The sequence below is a fragment of the Siphateles boraxobius genome, unplaced genomic scaffold, assembly GCF_051911475.1.
Source record: "Siphateles boraxobius isolate OS27281-9 unplaced genomic scaffold, OSU_SipBor_1 8, whole genome shotgun sequence".
NCBI classification, from domain to species: domain Eukaryota; kingdom Metazoa; phylum Chordata; class Actinopteri; order Cypriniformes; family Leuciscidae; genus Siphateles; species Siphateles boraxobius.
This window is the reverse complement of record NW_027509208.1, coordinates 11,502,634-11,522,233: the sequence shown is the minus strand read 5'-3', so window position 1 is coordinate 11,522,233 and position 19,600 is coordinate 11,502,634. Positions and strand designations below refer to the sequence as shown.

General features: G+C 37.7%; 1 protein-coding gene across 1 annotated transcript in view; it reads left to right on the top strand.

The window, feature by feature from the left end:
- The window catches only part of scfd2 (sec1 family domain containing 2), a 144,410-nt gene that overhangs the window by 6,665 nt on the left and 118,145 nt on the right, over positions 1 to 19,600 (top strand). Inside the window, exons 3-4 of the mRNA XM_077220571.1 lie at positions 7,964 to 8,091; positions 12,969 to 13,144. Coding sequence (XP_077076686.1) covers positions 7,964 to 8,091; positions 12,969 to 13,144 — 304 coding nt within the window. The remainder of the gene's footprint in view (positions 1 to 7,963; positions 8,092 to 12,968; positions 13,145 to 19,600) is intronic.

Below are 19,600 nucleotides of genomic sequence, written 5' to 3'. Positions count from 1 at the left end.
TCAAAGAATATGCACACATATCAAACAGATCATCCAAACACAAATATTGCTTCACTTTCATTTCCCTACAGTTTCCACTTAGATTTTTTTTTGTTTAAGAAAATATGAGTGGTGCTTGACTGTGCAAAACATGTGCCACCACAATGAATGGGTTCACATGCACTTTATAGATTTTTCAGTCTGACTAAATTATTTGTTTTAAAAGAATGACTGAAACAGTCTGTTTTTTGTGATATTGGACTAACAGTTGGACTAACCAACACATATTCATGTTAATTCGACTCAATTTGGTTCCTGTGTTGTGCGCCATGTTTTGAAAGACAGATGATCCACAACGTGTATTTTACCTTTTAAATATTCGATTTAGCATTATCTAATGAACAGACAGATGTAAACTTTAGCTGGAATATGCAAACAGTATCTCTGCCGTATCTCAATTATAACTTCACATGTTAACATTCTTACTGATAGGTTATTGTGAGTGGTTTTCTAAAGAACTGCAGAACAAAATGTTCTTGAATGGGTTCATCAGGCTTTTGGTTCTAACCTTTATTTTTAAGACTGTAAAATGTTTTGAGTTTCTTTAGCTTTTTGCTAGGATGTTTGGGTTACTTTGCTTATCATGAAGGATCAATATAGAATACTCGTTGTGTATAACTTTGATAATCTAGTCTTAAGATAAGTCTATCAAAATTATTTTTCATTTTCGGACCGCTGCGATGCATACAACAACCAGTGGATAAAACTGAATGCATATTAATGCCACTCGCTGGACATTTCACTTTGAAAATTACACTGTTATATTAAGCAGAAGTGTTGCCACAGGCATGTTTTTCCAATGAGCCTGGATTGCTTTCTTTCTTATTAAGAACACATAAGAAGATATTTTGAAGACTTTTTCAAATGTTTATTAAAAGTCATTTGGGTCCATTGTAGTATTAGACCCCACTGACTTTCATTAAACAGTATAAAGGAGAAAAAAAAACGCACAGTTTTTTAAATATCTTATTTTATGTTCCACATAAGAAAGAAAGCATTACAGGTTTGTAACAACATGGGTGAGTTGATGGCAGAATTTTTATTTTGGAGTGAACAGACTCTTTTAGTGGTAAGTCCTAGGGGATTGTTCAGTCCTTAACCGTAGTGAGTGAGCAATGCTAATATGGATGCTTGATTTAGCAAACACCGCTAATGATATTGGTTCTGACTGGGGTTTGTTGCCCAGCCCTGCAGTGCTGATACTGGCGTTGTTCTTGTCAGCTCAGGTGAATGTAATTGGCTGCATTGTGTTATTCTAGCCTAGCTATATCTATAGGCTCTGAAAAATATTTATGAAAGGTTTTATTTTAGGATCCTAATTGTGGGCTGTCTGGCTAATTTTGCCCTCTTTATTGTATGGTGTTTCCCGTTGTAATTGTAGGCTCTGTTTCAGGGTCGCTGGATTTAGTGTTGTTATGGGTGGTCATTTTCAGGCAGCCGTCTCTCGAGCGACCGGCACGGGCTGCTGATAGGAGACTTCCTCTTCCTCGCCTGTGAGAACGCCAGCTTTTAATAACAGTCTAGTTGTACACTGCGCCTATTCAGGTCTGACTGGAGAAATGTTCAGATCTCTGTGTTTTTACTGTGGTTTTTGGGAGAAATGTGAGCGTTTTTGTAATGAAAGATGTGTCTGGTGTTTTGGTAGGTTGAGTTTGAAATACTTCATGAAGACGTGAATTTATGTTCTTCGAAATGGTAGCATGCTGTCTCTGGTGGGATAGATTGTGCTGTGTGTGAAATGTTGGTTATAGCAGATTTGAAGACTTGATGTTTGGTTAGCTAAAGGACGACTATTTTACACTCTGCTCTACTGCAACATCAACCAACCCTTTTAACTTCTTTTATATCCCGCTCCAGTAATACAAATAGACAATTGAAATTGGCCAAGAATCTGTTTTTGGACTGGTAGAACGTGTGTGTGTGTGTGTGGTCAGGTGTGTTCCAGTCAGGCTGGTGTAATAGGTTGTTCTTGGCACTGCGGCAAAGCAGTGGTGCTTGATTTTGTGTGTGTGGGACACTTCAGCTATGCCCTTGCTTATGTAAGGGTTTGTGACACACCCTTCACACTTCAGTCCTATGCTTTACAACCATTTACCCAACTTTGTGCCCTATCCAGCCAGCATGACACCCATATGTTGTACTAGAACTCCTCAAGACATTGGCGTGTGTGTGTGTGTGTGTGTGTGTGTGTGTGTGTGTGTGTGTGTGTGTGTGTGTGTGTGTGTGTGTGTGTGTGTGTGTGTGTGTGTGTGTGTGTGTGTGTGTGTGTGTGTGTGTGTAGAGAAATGGACCACGCTGCAGTGTGAGAAAACAACACTAAATGTCGAGCAGAGACTGCGCTTGCATGCATGTCACACGCAGTACTTTGTCTTTTGTCACTCATTTGGCATGATCATATTGTTTACTCATTCTTGCACCACTGCTAAATCCCTTCCACTAGTTTCCTGTCTCTGATTGACAGATGGGTTGTTAAATCAGAATATGGTGTCAGGCACACATCAGGCCCACACTCGACTTGTAGAAATTTTAATTTATAGCTTTTGGAACATGTTGTTTTGTCTCATCTCATCCCTCTGTCATATGTGGTCTCATTTCATCTCCCTTTCATCTGATCTTGTCTCATCCTCCTGTCTTCTCTCATCTCATCTTTTGCATATCATCTCTGTCCTTTGTCGTCTTATCTCGTATAATCTCATCGAATCTCCTTCTTATCTCTGACTTGTGTTGTCTCATCTCATCTTGTTATATATTATCTCCCTGTCTTTTGTTTTTGTCTCCCGTCATCTCGCTGACCCGTCGTTGTCTCATCTCCTTCTCATCTCTCTAAATTTAGTTCTCCTCTCATCTTGTCTTGTTTTGTCTAATCTCATCTTTCTGTCTTGTGCCATATTGTCTCGTTTCATCTCGTCTTATCTTATCTTCTCATTTCTGCTCATCTCAATTGATCTCTCCTCATCTTGTATCTCTATTTTTCTCTCCTCTCCTCTGCTCCTGTTGACTTGTTTTGTTTCTCTTTTCATCTGCATTATATCTATCATATATCTATCTGTCATATTTTTTCTCGTCTCGTCTTATTCCTCTCCTCTCTTCTCCTCAGGTTGTACTGATTATCAAGCCAATCAATTTTCAGTGGAGCTAGAGGATTAAGTAGATTTACATGAGATGAAGACATGCAGTATTGATACATGCAGAAACTCTAAAGCCGCAGCGGGCTGTGAGTGCGCCAGTAACTTCTCCCGAAACTGTGACTCTGCTCCCATTCATTGTGTGTTAAAGGTTAGTGCCTGACTCTGGGATTTATCTTCCGCTCAGGGAGTCTCAACATGAAACAAAATGAGCCACAGATGAGGGAGATTTGTAATGTGTTTTTTTTGTGCGTTTGTGTATGCCAGTCTTTTTTAGATTAATGTTACACGATGTTGCCTTTATGTGTGTTGCATTTTTTATCTTAAAGATTGTAGCCGAATGATGCCTATCTTTATGGACAAAGATTATAGCCACTAAAAATGTCTCTAAATTTAATTGAACCATTCAACACACTCAAACAGCGAGAGTTGGTACTCATAGTATATACATGTTTATATTTTTTATATAACACTACCTTTTTTAGAACACTACCATTTAAATGTTTAGTGTCAGTAAGGTTAATAAATATAAATATACCACAGTTACCAAATCAGCATATTAGGATGATTTCTGATGGATCATGTGATTGTAGGCTAACTAATGATGCTGAAAATTCAGCTTTGCAATCACAGGAGTACATTTAATTGTATAATCTAACGTATTAGAAAAAAAGCCTTTTTAAATTGTAATAATATTTATTAATAACTATAAATTAATAACTTATTTCAGAAACATAAAAATCTTACCGACCCCCAAACTTTATATCACACTAAAATAATTGGAGATGTCCTTCTGGAGACCTGAACAGTAATTGCAACAAAAAGGAAGTTTCAAACCAGAACAAAAGATGAAATATTCAGCTGTGGTTATCAATGAAAACCAGCTATTTCATAATCTCATCCTCTGTGGATTTAAAGGCTTGAAACAACCCAATTTATTTAAGTCTCTTTGTTTGCCATCTCCCTTACTTCTCCAAATGATGCTTACATAACAGTCATTCTCCAATCTCTTTGAGACGGTTGACATTTGTCTTTGAAGTGAAATGGCATGCTCGCTTTAGAGATACTTTTCAGATTTAAGAAACTTTCACTCCAGTTTCCTGTGCTCTTTCCATTATTAAATCCTGACAGAAAAAAAAAAAACTTGGACTGTATGTTTGCTCTCGTTGTTTCTCTAAAGATGAATTGAGGTTTTTGCTTGCTTTGTTTCTTATTTCCGTTTTGTCTATTTCTCTCAGAGTATAGTTACAGATTATAATGAGCACGGAAAATACACACACCTCTCCCGTAGAGCGTCTGCCAGGTCTCCTTGTGTGTAAGCATATGTGTGCATAGTGTCATTAGTCCTGCAAGTGGGCGTAATTGAAGAATAACTGACCTGGAATGAATGCTGCTAACGAATGGGGGTTGTGTGTTTCCTGTTGCTGATAAACACAGACTTAATCATGTCTACTAAATCAATCTGTCCGTCACAACGATTATGGCATCCTAACACCGTGATAAAATAGCGGGTGTAACATTGATTTTGGTTTTGGGATTTTACATTGCAAAACACATAATAGGTTATTATGAAATGGCAACCATTTATTGCTAATCACATTTGGAACCATTTTGTATGCAATTTAGTGTCTGTGCGTGTATGAAGACTGATTTTAAGGAGTTCAGGAACTCTTAGTCAGTTGAAGTCCATTCTTAAGTGCTCAGTCATGTGTTTCCAGGAACCCTGAACTTCCCCTACCACACACACACACACACACACACACACACACACACTGGACGGTACAAGGAGGTAGTGGCAGGAATGGGTAATAAATATTTTGTCTTTGCAGACCAACACTGCCCTCCATAGGTTAGATTACTAATGGAGCACAACGCTCTATACAAACTCACTGAACCCCCTTGTCAGGACATCTAGCCTGGGGAACACTGCAGGAGAGGAGTGGAGTAAAGAGGGGGGAGGTTTTTGGGGTAAATTGGAACCATGTTGCCCCTCCGAAACATTCCAAGCGGACCCCTCGTCTTCCTGGAATACACGCCGAATCAACATACACATGAACATAGAGAGGGTCCAGTCTTAACTCTGGCATGTAAACTACGCTGAAAATGTGTGCATCTGTTTATGACATGCAAAATCAGTTCAGCCCCATTGCACAAGACACACTACCTACCAACAAACACATAACATACTTGAACAGATTTCAAAGATATGTGGTCTCTGAAGGTTGCTGAACATCTACTAGCCCATTAAGATATCTTTGAGATGTCTTGAAATAGTCAATATATACAAGTCAAAACCTAATCATCTTCCACATTTACATAACAAATGTCATCCAAACTATGAATTTAAACAAATTGAAGCATGAGCAAAAAATTTTAGTTTTGATTTGTTTATCTTAATTTATTTACTTTATTTTTTTTATACGTTTTATTTTTTTAAATTACAAAATTAATTTGTAGCAGTTAAGCATAGGTTTTTAAGGTCATGAGAAACATAAATTCACTCGAGTGTCCTTCTTTTGACTGCCAGTGTACACCTTCATTATATTCTCTTACTTTCATGGTGCTTAACTTAGTCTAATCTGGAAACACAATGAACTAAGCATTCCTTGCTTTTACAGTCTGTTAAAAATTTGAATGTTTTTTTTCTGCTTTTCGCAAATCTTTGTGACTAGCCCATCATGTGATCTTATTTTTCTTATACTTTCCCTCTTTTTTTGTCACATTTCTCAGATTACTGAGCCAGTTCGCGTTCATGCGTTATCTGTCATGTTTTTGTACTGTCCCTCCACTCGCAATTCCCGACACAAGTCTGCGCTTTAGAACAACAAGCCCCATGTTTATTATGGAGGCTTTTGTCCTCCTCATTTTTGTTCCCTCAGTTTTTTTGTCTCGTTTTTGGAGTAATGGAGTCAGACCCCTCTCTAGCACTGCCAAAACTCTGTCTGGAACACATTACAGCTGAGATCCAACACATGGCAAATGTTAGAGAGGGAGAGAGAGAAATAGACTGAGAGAGAGAAAAAGCAAAAAGAGCAAAAGAAAAACAGAGCAGGTTTAACATTTTGGTTTCAGTGTCAGTAAAACACCCCCACCCTCTGACGCTCGCCCTCATGTATCTTTCATTTCTGATTTCTTGTCCTTTGTTTCATGACTTGCACCCTCAGTTTCTCAGTCTCTTACTCTTCTTCTCCTCTTGTCCTTTCCTCAAAATTCTGCTCATTTACATATGATGTTTCCTCAGGCAAAAAGATTTCATTTTATTCCGTCGCATCTCTCATCAAGAGTTTGTGTGAAGTTTCCACTGCTTATTAATATGACTATCAGCACATAAGCTGGAACCCACACACACACACACACACACACACACACACACACACGCACAATCCAAGAGATGATTAAAGACAGGAAGAGGAGGAGCCAGTGATGAACAGAATGATGATATCTCATTAGTACATGTCATAAGAGGAGATCATTTGGTGTATGAGAAACCCTTGTTGAATGATGATTGTAAAGTTACTAAAGATAGAGCTGTTTATTACTGATGGATGGTGAGGAGATTGAAAATGATGAATATTCAATAGAGGGAAGCAGACTAATGATGTGTTATTGTGTCAGTCTGCACTGCTTCTTAATTGTTTTTCTATGTAAACGCATACTTAACGGATGTCTTTGGCGGTTGTGATTCGCCTTTCTTTATGGGTGCCAAGTTTTTAAGATGCCATATCAAGTTAAAAGAACTTCAAATTTTACCAATGGGTCTCTAGACCCCCTACATTCTATTCCATTTCTTTGTCTATTTTTTCTTGTTGGAATGTTTTTTTGTCTGAACGGCCTTAAAAATGTATGACTGAAATAATTTGCACTGGGGTGTTGTGTAGCCTAGCGGTTAAAAGTCTGCTTGCTAACCAAAAAGTTACCGAACCACACAAAAAAAATCCAAAAGCTTTGTCAGACGAACCCCTTTGACAGATGTTCTTCCATCTAACTACACATTCACAGTTTTCTGATTCATGGTTAATGCTCATATTTACATGCAGGTAAATTGATAAAATGTTTCAACTTTTTTAGCACGTTTTTTTATTTTTATTTTATTTTATCAACTCAAACAGTTCCCTCCCTAACTTTACTATTTCCCCCAATCAGGAAACCCTGCCCTAGAGCAAAACGCTTAACCCAGGTTAACCCACAGTCATTTGATGGTAAATAAAGATTTGATTTTTTGTATGCGTTACCAATGGAGGAAGGTTAGCTCTGTTTTTAACTTTTTGTTGACCAGTAATCCTTTGGCATCACACATCCACCACATTCATACAGAGGTATTCATACACTGGCTATTTGTTTTGTTTTGGTTGGTTTAGTTTTTTGTTTTGTTTTGTTGAATTTTTGTTGAAGTTTTTGGAATTCTTATCTCTTTGATCATCCAATAGTAGTACATGTAAGCATAGAGAGAATTGTTGAGATCACTGTTGTGATCTTGTTTTTGGGGCTTATTTTTTTCAACCCTTTAGGATCAAATCAAAATAATCACCATTCCACACAACCCTTCATTATTTAGTGTTTTTCAAGAAACTAAACCATATAAGTAAAATGAATTAAAACACTGATTTTTAAATCACTGTTTGTTTTTTTACATTAATTGGTATGAATATTATATATAATACAAATAAGTATTTTTTTTTTAATATTTACATTTGATTGTTGTTTTAGTCATTCTAGTTCTTCTAGCTCTTGCCTTTGTGTGTTATGTGAATTAAAAATAAAAGAGAGTGACCCCTCATTTCCTGGCATGTTTTCAACAGATCTGCCGCTGCACGGTTGCTATGGGAGACAATGCTGGTTGCTAAGCAAAAGGAGGCAGTGATGGAAGTGAGGAGGCAACTGGTGGAGGCAGCCAGCAAAGAGAACCTGCCAATCAAAATGAGTCTGGGTAAAGCCACTGTCCATATTTAAAGATGATAGACACACATAGACTACATGAGGGACTCGAAAACATTATCTCAAATATACCTTTTCCCTATGGACATTAAAAATGTTCATGACACTACATGATTATTTCCACATAGAAAGTGGTAATCCAAAAGGCTTCAGAAGTCCAGAGTTTGTTTATTTAGCAAAGTAATTTTTCCTCCCGCAAACGACAGTGATGGGATGAACTTTTAATTGCTTTCAGAATAAAAAATTAGGCATTTTTCCCAAACAAAGAGCCTCCTGCGGCTTTACAGAACTTTCTTTTACATTTACTGGAGCTGATTTTCACTTTGTGTGTGAGATGCTGCAGAATACTCTGTAGCAAGACAAAAGTGTGTATTCAAAAACTTATTACTAAAGATTTAACATCAATAGCCATGACAAACATATTGAACAATAGAGAGAGAGAGACTGTGTGTTAAAGACAGAAAGAGAAGAAAATTGGAAAATGAATGAGACTGAGCCAGCGAGATTCAGTGGTTTTTAGTCAAGGACCCACAGCACCCCCTTCAGACAGCAAGTAACACTACATATGGATAGAACGCCCATGTGGCCACTGAGGAAATATGAACCTCATGTTGGGATCACATGCTCTCACACATATGTTCTAGAGGTGCTCTGCTGTTCATAAGTTAAACAATAGAGTCTGAAATGAGGGGTAAAAATACGCACAGGCATGTAAGACTTTTTTTTTTGCAGAGCTCTTAAATACACACAAACACAATAGCTATAATCAGTATAATTAGTGTGTTAGAGTTGAAAAGGAGTTGAGTGGAAGACTTGTGGAAAAACTAAAGGTTTGGGTTTGCCTGTTGCTGCATTTGTTTTAGTTTAGCTTGACCATTTTTTCTTTAAACTGCTTTAATGTAAAAGTTTAACACCAGTTTTAGTTTTACTGGTTTTCTACAATTTTAGTTTCAGTTAGTTTAGTTTTAACCATTTTAGTGCAACATTTTAGGGTGTTTTCAGTCTTGACAGGATTGGTTCAATTAAAACGAACCCTGGTGCAATTGCTCTGTTAGTGCGGTTCAATTGAATAAGTGTGAACGTTACCATCCGAACCCTGGTGCGCACCAAACAAGCGGCCCAAGACCCCTGAAAAGGTGGGTCAGTCCGCTTCCAAAAAACTCTGGTGCTGTTTGACTGAAATATGAGCGTAACACGGACCAAAGACATCAAACAAACCAAATCCAGGACATGTATCACATGCCCAAGCATGCCTGTTTTTTTTCTTATAATAGTCACAATGTTGCCCATTACAGTTTGGTACAGACGTCAGACTTTACCACGTCTCCTTGCAAAATAACTTAATTTGTGTTCAATGGAGGAATTCCTGCACAATTTTGACTCCTGTACATGTTTCGAGCGCGCTTAGTCCAGAACACAGCAATGTTTTGGATGTTTGGTAAGTTCCATCGCAAAAAAATACAACATAAAAGCTGTTTTTTGTTTGTTTGTATTTTTATTATTTTTTGTATCTTTGGTGTTAAAAATGACAATGTGAACATTAAGCAAACTAGGAATAAATATATGATTTTCTTTTTTGGTCCGGTTCAAAAGATCCAAGTGAACCGAACTACAAGTGTGAACACACCCATAGTTTAACAGTTCATCAGTCAACCAGCACACAATTAAAAAGTTGAATCAGAATATCTAAAAGCACAGAACCTAAATGACAGTTCATTGGACCATAACCTCTAACTGAATCTCAGAGTTGTTGCAGGTCATCTCATTTATGGTCTTACGAATGCAAACAAGACCGCTCTTTTTACTGTTTCTGTGGGCTTTGTTTTTTTTTGTTTTTTTTGCACATTTAGCTGTCAAATCATATGAATCAAATGCCTTTCTGGTTTGTGCAACAACATCCACATCAGTCGCTGTGTTTTTTGTTTAGGATAGGAGAATATCATGATACCAATATGGGTTTTTATTGCTAAACATGGTTGTGATTCAACAACACACAGGACTGTTCTTCCAAAGCACACTCACGTTTACAGTACAGAAATTGTATCCAACCTTTCTCACTGGATCACAGTTATTTCCTGATCTCCAAGCCAACAGAACTATCCGATGCCAGAACAATCATACTGTGTATCAAACAGAACAAGAACACACACACACACACACACACACACACACACACACACACACACACACACACACACACACACACACACACACACACACACGAGAGAGAGAGAGAGAGAGAGAGTATTTTTCTTTGCAATGCAGTCACAGCTGTTATAGATTTTGTTTTTCTTCATCTTGTAGCATCAGAAGCATTATTCTGATTGGCTGTCATAAAGTGTGCTCTGGTGGTCTTCATTTTTGCATGTATGTGAACTCTGGTGGTTTTTTTTGCCATGTGAACGTGAGTGTGCTTGTCTGCGTGTACATACTCAGGGTCATTGCTGCCCTGTGTGTGTTTATGTACGTTCAGCCCTGGTTTCATGGTCATGTGATGGTTAGTCCTCCGTGTCTCTCTTATTTTTCTTCCAGCTTTCGGTCTGCTTGAAACAACACACTCTCTCTCTCTCTCTCTCTCTCTCTCTCTCTCTCTCTCTCTTTCCTGGTGAAGTTGTTCCCGGCACATTATGCTGAGTGATTATTGAGTATTTTGTTAGAGCTTTCTAAAGCTAACTCAATCTATAATAGCCCTTTTTAGTCTTTGGATATTTCTGGAACAAAATCCATTTTCTCAAAATTATTTTATGAGCTGGCAAAATCTGACTGGTGTTACTAGACAGTGGCACCATTTTCCCTAACCTAGCCACCCTCAGAATGTGGCCATAGACATCAGAGCACTGCATTTTCCCTGATTCATTGCATACAAATGAGCTGGCGAAGGGTTCATTATTGAGAAAAAGGCTTTATGGGGTTAGTGGTTCTGCCTTTTTGAATTAGCCTAACTGTCTTTTTGTTTTGCCAGTTGTCAAACAGATTTCATGTGCATCTGCTCTCTGCCCTGCAGAGATTTTTAGGCAATTAGTTTGCAGTAGTTGGAGAAGGTTCTAGACCCATAAACTAAACCATCTCCAGACTTGCACATTTTACTGGAGTTCTGGAGGTCAGTTTTCCCACTAGAGTTTGACTTTTATCTGCAAGAATGCTGTCTGATGAGCATGTCCTAATTCTACACCTTGACGTCTCATTAACAGTTGTGATTTCATTGCTTTCTATTTTTAAATGAATTACGCTCATAGAAGTAAGTGCTTCTCATGTGGCACGGTTACAAAATACAAAAAGAGGGTGGAGCTTGTGATCATCTTAAGAAAATGACCCTCAGAAGAACCACAGGGCTCGGTGCTCAGCCCGCCAATGATTCAATCTCAATCTTCTATCATGTAACTGCCCTCTGGATGTCTGCCTGATTTTTGCTTTTGGTGCATTGCTTGTTCTAATAATTTTCTAGCCAGCTTTCATTCTGTCCGCACTCTTTTCTCTCTTTCGTTTGTGTGTTTGTGCGTTTGCCTGGGTTGAAGCAAACATCGGCTCTATTGGAGCACAGGCTATACTCTCACTTCTGGTGGCTGTATGTACAGTATAAATGTGAACCCAACCCCATGTCTCAATGTTAACACCTCAGCCTCTACTCTCCACCCCATTTTTCCTTCTTTTTGTTTTTTGCTGTTCTGTGTTTTCAAACTTTTATCTTTAGAAATTTGAGCATGATGTATAACATATACAATAAAGTTTTTTGTCATTTGTTTTCGTATTAGATAAAACGTGAAATTAGATGTGACTTTAAATATAAGTTTTTTTCATTTTTATTATTAGCTGAAAGGATAACCAATTGGTTAAAAAGACAAAAATGGAATGAGCTGCTGAACTACATTTAAATATATTTCTCTTTCCCTCTCTCCATCTCAACCCATAATAACCCCTAAAAAAAACTCCAGGGTCAGTGAGGATGTGTTTCTATGTCGGAGTGTTTTTGCCTGAACTGTGCTTATGTAATAAATAAGCTCAGAAGATGACCACAGACAAACACTTTGACTGTGAGATACATCAGCCTAAATCACATACACTTATATTTTTGGCTTGTATGTCATACATGATGTTACATTACCAAGCAGTGTGAACATTAGATCCATAATTTTTCCAGATGCACAGTTTCAACCCAGATGGAGGAACTAAAGCATACATGTTGTGGTTTGGTGGTGTGTTTGAACAGCAGTGTGCTGATTGGGATCATTTTACGAAGGTAAATTGATCGCATCTGCCTGCCATAGTGTGCCTGTTTAGGTATTAATCTGTTTAAATTAAACTCTATAAACCTCTGCTTTGATTAGCATTGGAAGGTGTAAATAATTCTAGTGAATCAGTTAATTTGAATGGTCTAACTGTTTCAATGATCTGGTTAAAAACAACAATTCATTTATAAGTGTTCCCAGAATTTCTCATGAGGCATTTTATGTTTTAGTTGTGAATCAGTTTGAGCTAAGCCTGAAAAAACTTTCGCAAATAAACGTACACACACATTGAGTTATGTTGAGTCAGTTCCTAGTAATATTATAGTCTTGTGTAGTTCATAAGAACACACCCTGAAGAGACAGGATGACTTTTTCCTTTACCATAGTGTGTGTGTGCATGCGTGCGCGCGCGTGCGTGCGTGCGTGTGTGCAAATTGTAAATCTGTGTGTTGGTAATGGATTTGCATTGATGGGGACTGAAGTACGTTTTCTTTAGAGTTCAAACAGTGTTTGAAGTTTTGTTTGACACCAAAGATACAGATGAAGGTAAACACTGAATTCAGAATGACTGAATGTTGTTTTGTGTAACTGTTGAATCCAGACAACTTGAATAAGATGCTTATGTTTTTCTCTCTTTTCTCAGGGCGGGTTACAGCCGAACAGATTTGTTCATATGTTCAGTTGTTTCGGGACAGTTGGGGGGCTCTGGAAAGTCACAGTGGGGTCCTACAGCTGGGACTGGCTGCTGCTCAAGCTCTCCGTCATCCCGCTCTCCCGTGCTGGGACGCCTGCCTTGCTTTTGAGAGACTCCTCCTGCAGGTTAGCAAATCACACAGCTCACTGATCTGTTAATAACAGGCTATAGAGTTCTGTTTTATGACATCCTGAATGCAATGCGCTACATATCTCTACTCTATTGTGAGAGTTAAAGATTAAGTGATTTCTTTACGGTCTCTTTGAGCACTTGAATCTCAGAAGATCACCAGAAATCATGGCAAACCAGTTACGTGCCCTAAAGTGTCCATCTCCATTAATATTAGATAAGGATAATCTTTGAATTTAGTTCATAGATATTTTTCTGTTGGCACTGTTCTGTGTCAGTAATTGCGTAAAGCTCCTGGATATGTAATAGATTTCACAGGAGCATCCAACCACCCGTCCGTCCGTCCATTCATCCATCCATCCCACTGTAAGCTCAGTGGTTGTGTTCTGCTGTTGGTAATGTACTCTCTATAGTTTCCTCTGGTGTCTGCAGGTGCAGTGAGTGAGTAAACAGCCTAACTGGCAACAGCACTCAGTAAACACTCTGTGTTTGGCTTTGGGGGAAAAACAGAGAGATTCTTTAAGCATCAGTAGAGTTGCGAGGCAGCTTGGATCGGAGTACTCCAGTGGGTGTTTAGCTCTCTGAGGACGCAAAAGTGAGAAGGAAATGCTTTCACTGAGGCCCGTCTAGGGCGGATGCACGCGTGTGCATCACATCACAGGTCAAGGGTCAAATATGTTGAGGACAGAGGGAATGAGGGAGATGTGGGTAGAGAGAAAGGACAGAGACCTTAATGGGAAATGTGGAAAACGGCGAGCCAAGAGAGAAGAAAAGCAAAATGAAGGTCTTAAGAGAGATTTGGGAAAAGAATGTATTAGAGGATTGAACTTATCAAAATATTTTAACCAAACTACAACATGCAAAAAAAAGAGTGTCCCAGACTAATATCCTCTCGCTTCTCCGTTATTAGTTTTCACAGACTGTTTTTGATAGAGTTTCTGGTTCCTGCGGCTGTAAAGAGAACAGCGTGTAAGCTCAGCCCATAGGAACTCATTAAAACAAATCAGGAAAAACATGAGGCAGAAGCAGGCCAGACTGGCCACATCAGCCAAACCACCAAACAGCTAAACAGCAATCAGCACTCAATCTTATAAACCTTCAACTCTCCTTTGGGCATCATTGCTCTAGGGGAAAACAGAGAGAAAAGGTGTTTACTAACATTTAAAACATCATGTTAATCACAAAAAAAGAGTTGCGCTACCTAATGCATGCTCCATCTCTGCTTTTATTAAAGAGATAGTTCACCCAAAAATAAAATGTCATCACTCATGTCGTTTAAAACTTGGATGACTTTCTTCTGCGGAACACAAATGATGGATTGTATGGAGTAAATTTAATTTTAAATGATGAGTAAATTAATATAATTTTCTTTTTTGGGGAAACAATCCCTTAAAAAATCAGGTTTCTGTTTAAATGTACTGGAAGTGTTTAAAAAGAGATGAAATAACATGCAGTGGACAATATTACTATATGTATTAGTGAGTATGTAATAGTAAATACTTGCATAATAAGTATGTAATGTACATAAAATACTGCTCAAAAGTTTGGGGTCAGATTTTTTTTTTAAAGAAATTAGTATTATAAGTTAATACTTTTATTTAGCATGGATGTATTAAATCCAAGACCATATTGTTACAAAAGATTTCTATTTCAAATAAATGCTGTTACAAAAATATTAAGTAGCACAACTGTTTTCAACATTGATGATAATAAGAAATGTTTCTTGAGCTGCAAATCAGCATATTAGAATGATTTCTGAAGACTGGAGTAATGATGCTGAAAATAATCAGCTTTGCCATTCTTGGAATAACTTACATTTTAAAATGTTTTAAAAGAGTTATTATATAATATTATAGAACAGGGTTTTTTTAACCTGTTTTATAATTTTTACAATATTGCTGCTTTTTACTATTATTTGTGTGAGCATATGAGACTTCTTTCAAAAACATTTGAAAAAATCTTACCAACCACAAAACTTTTGAATGGGATTTTATATGTAAGACATTTAAGTATGCCTTTATGAAGCCTTAAATGGAAGTTTGTCTCCTGAAGTTTTGGAGAGGTCCTTAAACACGATTGTCTTAAGGTTACTCAGCATGTGTGCGTGCTTGTGTGCGTGTCTGTGCCCCCAAACGTTAATATTCAGTAATTATAAGGCTCTCACTGGGACATCAAATATCTGCATTCAGCCTTGAGCACATAGTGCAAGTTTCTGTTTGCACTCTAAACACCATCCCAGTAACTGGATCCCTGATTTTTCCCAAAGTAATAAGTTATTTTTCTTCCACTCTTCCACTATTTTCTCTCTCTCTCTCTCTCTCTCTCTCTCTCTCTCTCTCTCTCTCTCTCTCTCTCTCTCTCTCTCTCTCTCTCTCTCTCTCTCTCTCTCTCTCTCTCTCTCTCTCTCTCTCTCTCTCTCTCTCTCTCTCTCTCTCTCTCTCTCTCTCTCTCTCTCTCTCTCTCTCTCTCTCTCTCTCTCTCCCCTTGTTTATTATGTTTAATTTTATTTTCCATTTGATGTTGTCTTTTTCCCTCTGATATTTGCAAGCTGGATTTCTGAAACCAGAGGCTGAAATTGTGTTACTGAAAATACTGGCATGAGACATGCTTATTCTTCAGGTCTGCGGTTATCTCTCTCACCCTCCTGGGGTGCAGCATGGGAAAGCTGGATAGTGTTAATAAAGGCACCCATCCATTCATGGTCTATATCTGTTCTGAAAACTGGCAACATGATCCTAACCATCATGAAAGCTCATACGTGTCAGATTTGGAACACCCTACATTGGTAGCAGCTCAAAAAAACACGCTCCTCACAGTTGATTTTAATAAAGTTTGATGTAATGGAATGATACTCTAAAAAAGTATTAAAAATACATAGCAAACATCTGTTGGTTATGATAATCTATTTTTTGTGTGTAGTATATATTATACTCTAATAAGAATAAAAATACATAGCCAAAAATTATTGGCTATAATGTCTATTTTTCGATACTTGACAGTATTGAATGAAATATAAGTATATTGCTCACTTCTCTCCCCTTGGTCATCATATTGGAATTATTTTAGCTCTGAGATTTTATTTCGGAGGGTAAAAAGATTTTGTTCATTTATTCATCCATCTTGTTTTCAATGGAGAATTTACAGGCTGGCTAATATATCTTTTCGGCATAAAACAGAAATTATGATAGTCTCTTCTTCCCTATTGTGACATATATCAGAGTGAGACGGCTTCTCGAACACAAAAAAAAACAAATGTAGGGGTTGGACTTGATTTTGCCCATTGGGAATTGATTTGATGGTTGTGGTTTACTATTACTTTGATCTCTTGTGAGTGACAGGTTGTCCCGCTCTGACGCCAGTAAACGCGTCATCAGAGAAGAGAGGAGATGTCCCTCCAATAGAGGGAAAATTATTTTTGAAAACAATAATAATGATGCACGGATAATTTATAATAAACACTACAATATTCCATAAAAAGACATTTCAATTTTGATTTCATAGTGACTTTAAAAACAGGAGTTGGCAGGTGTCTGTGTCCTTGCTAAAGCTGTGGCCTTAGCTGCAGATAATCCTATGATTTGTTGACTATGGCTGTGACTTTTGACAGGTTTGGTTTCTTTGGCTTCTGCTGTCCCACTAAGATGGTTTTAGAGAACAGCTTAGAGTTAATAAGCTGACACAAAGTTGAGGAAAGATGGGCATTATGCCCTTGAGTCTGGTACGGCTGGTGTGCAGCCCTGGCAGAGGGAATGTGTGTATGTGAGAGTTTGTTTGCTGAAGAGGGTGTTGTGGTCAAGAAGAGCTGTCAACAAGTACTCTCTTTCACCCATTCCCGTTACCTCACAGCCCAGCACACAGAGTGTGTAATTATATTCATACTAAATGTCAGTTGTTGTTTTTTCTGCCTTTATGGTGTCAAACATGTTTTTAGGTAAAAACGGAATCTGATCAATTCCTGATGGACAAAGCGCTGGAGTTATTTACAAGTCTTTTATTATTTCACTAGATTTTTGCATATAGTGAAGAAAATGTGAGTGGCTTGCACATAAATAAGTCTACACCATGATGCAAGGGCATTGTAGGTGGTTGCTGGTCAGTATTCTGGTTCAACTGAAGTAACAATGAGATTTCTGCTTAATGTCACATTTGCTTTGCGATAGTGATTCGCGGATTGCGGTTATATCTGTGAACACTGAATAATCCACAAGTCAGACGGGACAAGTAATAAAAAATAAATAACCTTCTGATTTATTGCGGGTGGATGAGTAAATCACTAATAATGGATATTAAAGTGTTTAAAACTTAATTTTTTTCATCAGGCATTAATTTGCAGATTCTTATTAAGCTACACAGTTGTTGTGTCCAATTGTTTAAGCAGCCATGGATGCAAAACAGATCAGAGAGAAATTGAAAAAAGAAGAATTAAAGTGCTGGGTATGTGATAGCCTATCAGCTGTCGAACTCTGTATGTATTTGACAATAAACTAATAAATTATATATATTATCCAGCCTTTGCTTAGTTTGTCATTGTGTGTGTGTGTGTGTGTGTGTGTGTGTGTGTGTGTGTGTGTGTGTGTGTGTGTGTGTGTGTGTGTGTGTGTGTGTGTGTGTGTGTGTGTGTGTGTGTGTGTGTGTGTGTGTGTGCACGTGCGTGCGTGTGTGTGTGTGTGTGTTTGATGAATGTGTGTGTGAGTGTTCAGGAATTTGCAATGACTGTAACAGTGACAGTTTGAAGGGAGTAAATCCTGTGTTTTTAGGCTCTTAAGGAAATGTAATTTTGCCAAAGAAGAACTTTTACTTTTGGCACACTGACAAGTGATTTATGTATTAACAAAATCAGAGCTTCCTGGAAATCCGATTACAAGAGACGCATGTTACTAGCCATTGTAAACAGCAGTCAATTTGCCTGACCACTTGTGATCGAATTACATGAAAAGGCCCACAAGTGTGAGTTTACGTAATAGTGATGCTGGTCTTATCTATCTATCTGTCTATGTAATGTAAGATGTTTTTTAAGATGGTCTGTGTTGCTGAGGTCCCTCAAAGGGCAGTGGTGCGGGTGGCTGACTGAGGATTTGATTAATTGTGTGGTAAATGTGCTCTTAATACCTCAGTTGTGGACTTGTGACCTTTGACTTCCTCCACCCCACAAACTCTCAGGGATTCATTCTGCTTGAGCTCAGTTTGAGTCCTGTTTTCTTATCAGAACTCTACAAAGACTTCTGATCTGATCTCGTTCTTTCTTGTACTGACATCTAAACCTTCTCTTAGAGGTAAATGCAACTTTAAGTGACATTGTTTTATTTGACGCCTTTACGTAGTTGAAACACTGATTGAGTGATTGCATGAGAAATGATTTCAGTAAGTTGAACTTTATCTTCATGCAACTTTTGATATTCATGCATGTTTTTTTGTGCTTTAACTTGAATTAAAGTGGAAGAAAAGACTCGCGCTGCCGCTTGAATTGAGGTGCTACAGTGATCTGTCATGTCACATTTAAGAGCATCAAAATGCCATTTATTGTTTGAATTTCGTGATAAAATGGACAGATTTTGAAAGCTGATACTTTGTTTCTTATCAGAAGTAACAAAAAGCTCTTTGTGATTATTGTATGGAAGGTGTGCAACAAACAATGTTTGGTGTAGGGAAAAAATGGCAATGCTGACTTGAGCTACGGGTGATTCATTGGGTCAAATAGACCCTGCTTTATTGTTGCATTAACTTCAACAGCTCTAAATTCAACACAAAAGACATTTTCTTTACACACAGTATAAGATGCAGTCTTACATGTTTTTCTGCCCTCTTTTAAATGCCGTCATTTAAAAGAGGGCAGAAAAACATGTAAGACTGCATATAATCAGCACTGATTATTGGCTTTTTTTAAACAATTAGCAAATGGCTGATTGTGAAGAAAACTGAACCGATACCAGTTATTGGCTGATACATTGGTGCATCCCTAATGACAATATGCATGCGATGGTAAAATATGTAAACTGGTAAATATTATATGGTCAGCTGTGCATATATAGGCTATTTTATAATGGCTTATGTGGTTCATGCACTATTTAATGAACTTCATGTTCATGTACTTATTTAATGTTAACTCTATTTATATAAATGCATAAATAAAACATTTGCACTGATGGTGACTTAAAAAGTGTTTAAGTCAGCAGATTATTGAAGATGGGCAGCAATACATGGTCATGTAATATAAAACATTTTGTGGGTGGATTTCTAGCAAAAACCATTATTTGTTCACATATACTGTTACCATTTAGCCATATCAGTATACGTTAAAATTACTCCAAGAGTGACATAAGATTTCGGTCATACCACCAGGAGAATAAAGGTGGTTCAATGATAGGATGCTTCTTTTCTTTGTATTTTCTTTCCAGATCTATTAATTTAAAGGTGCTCTAAGCGATGTCACGCGTTTTTTAGGCCAAATTTTT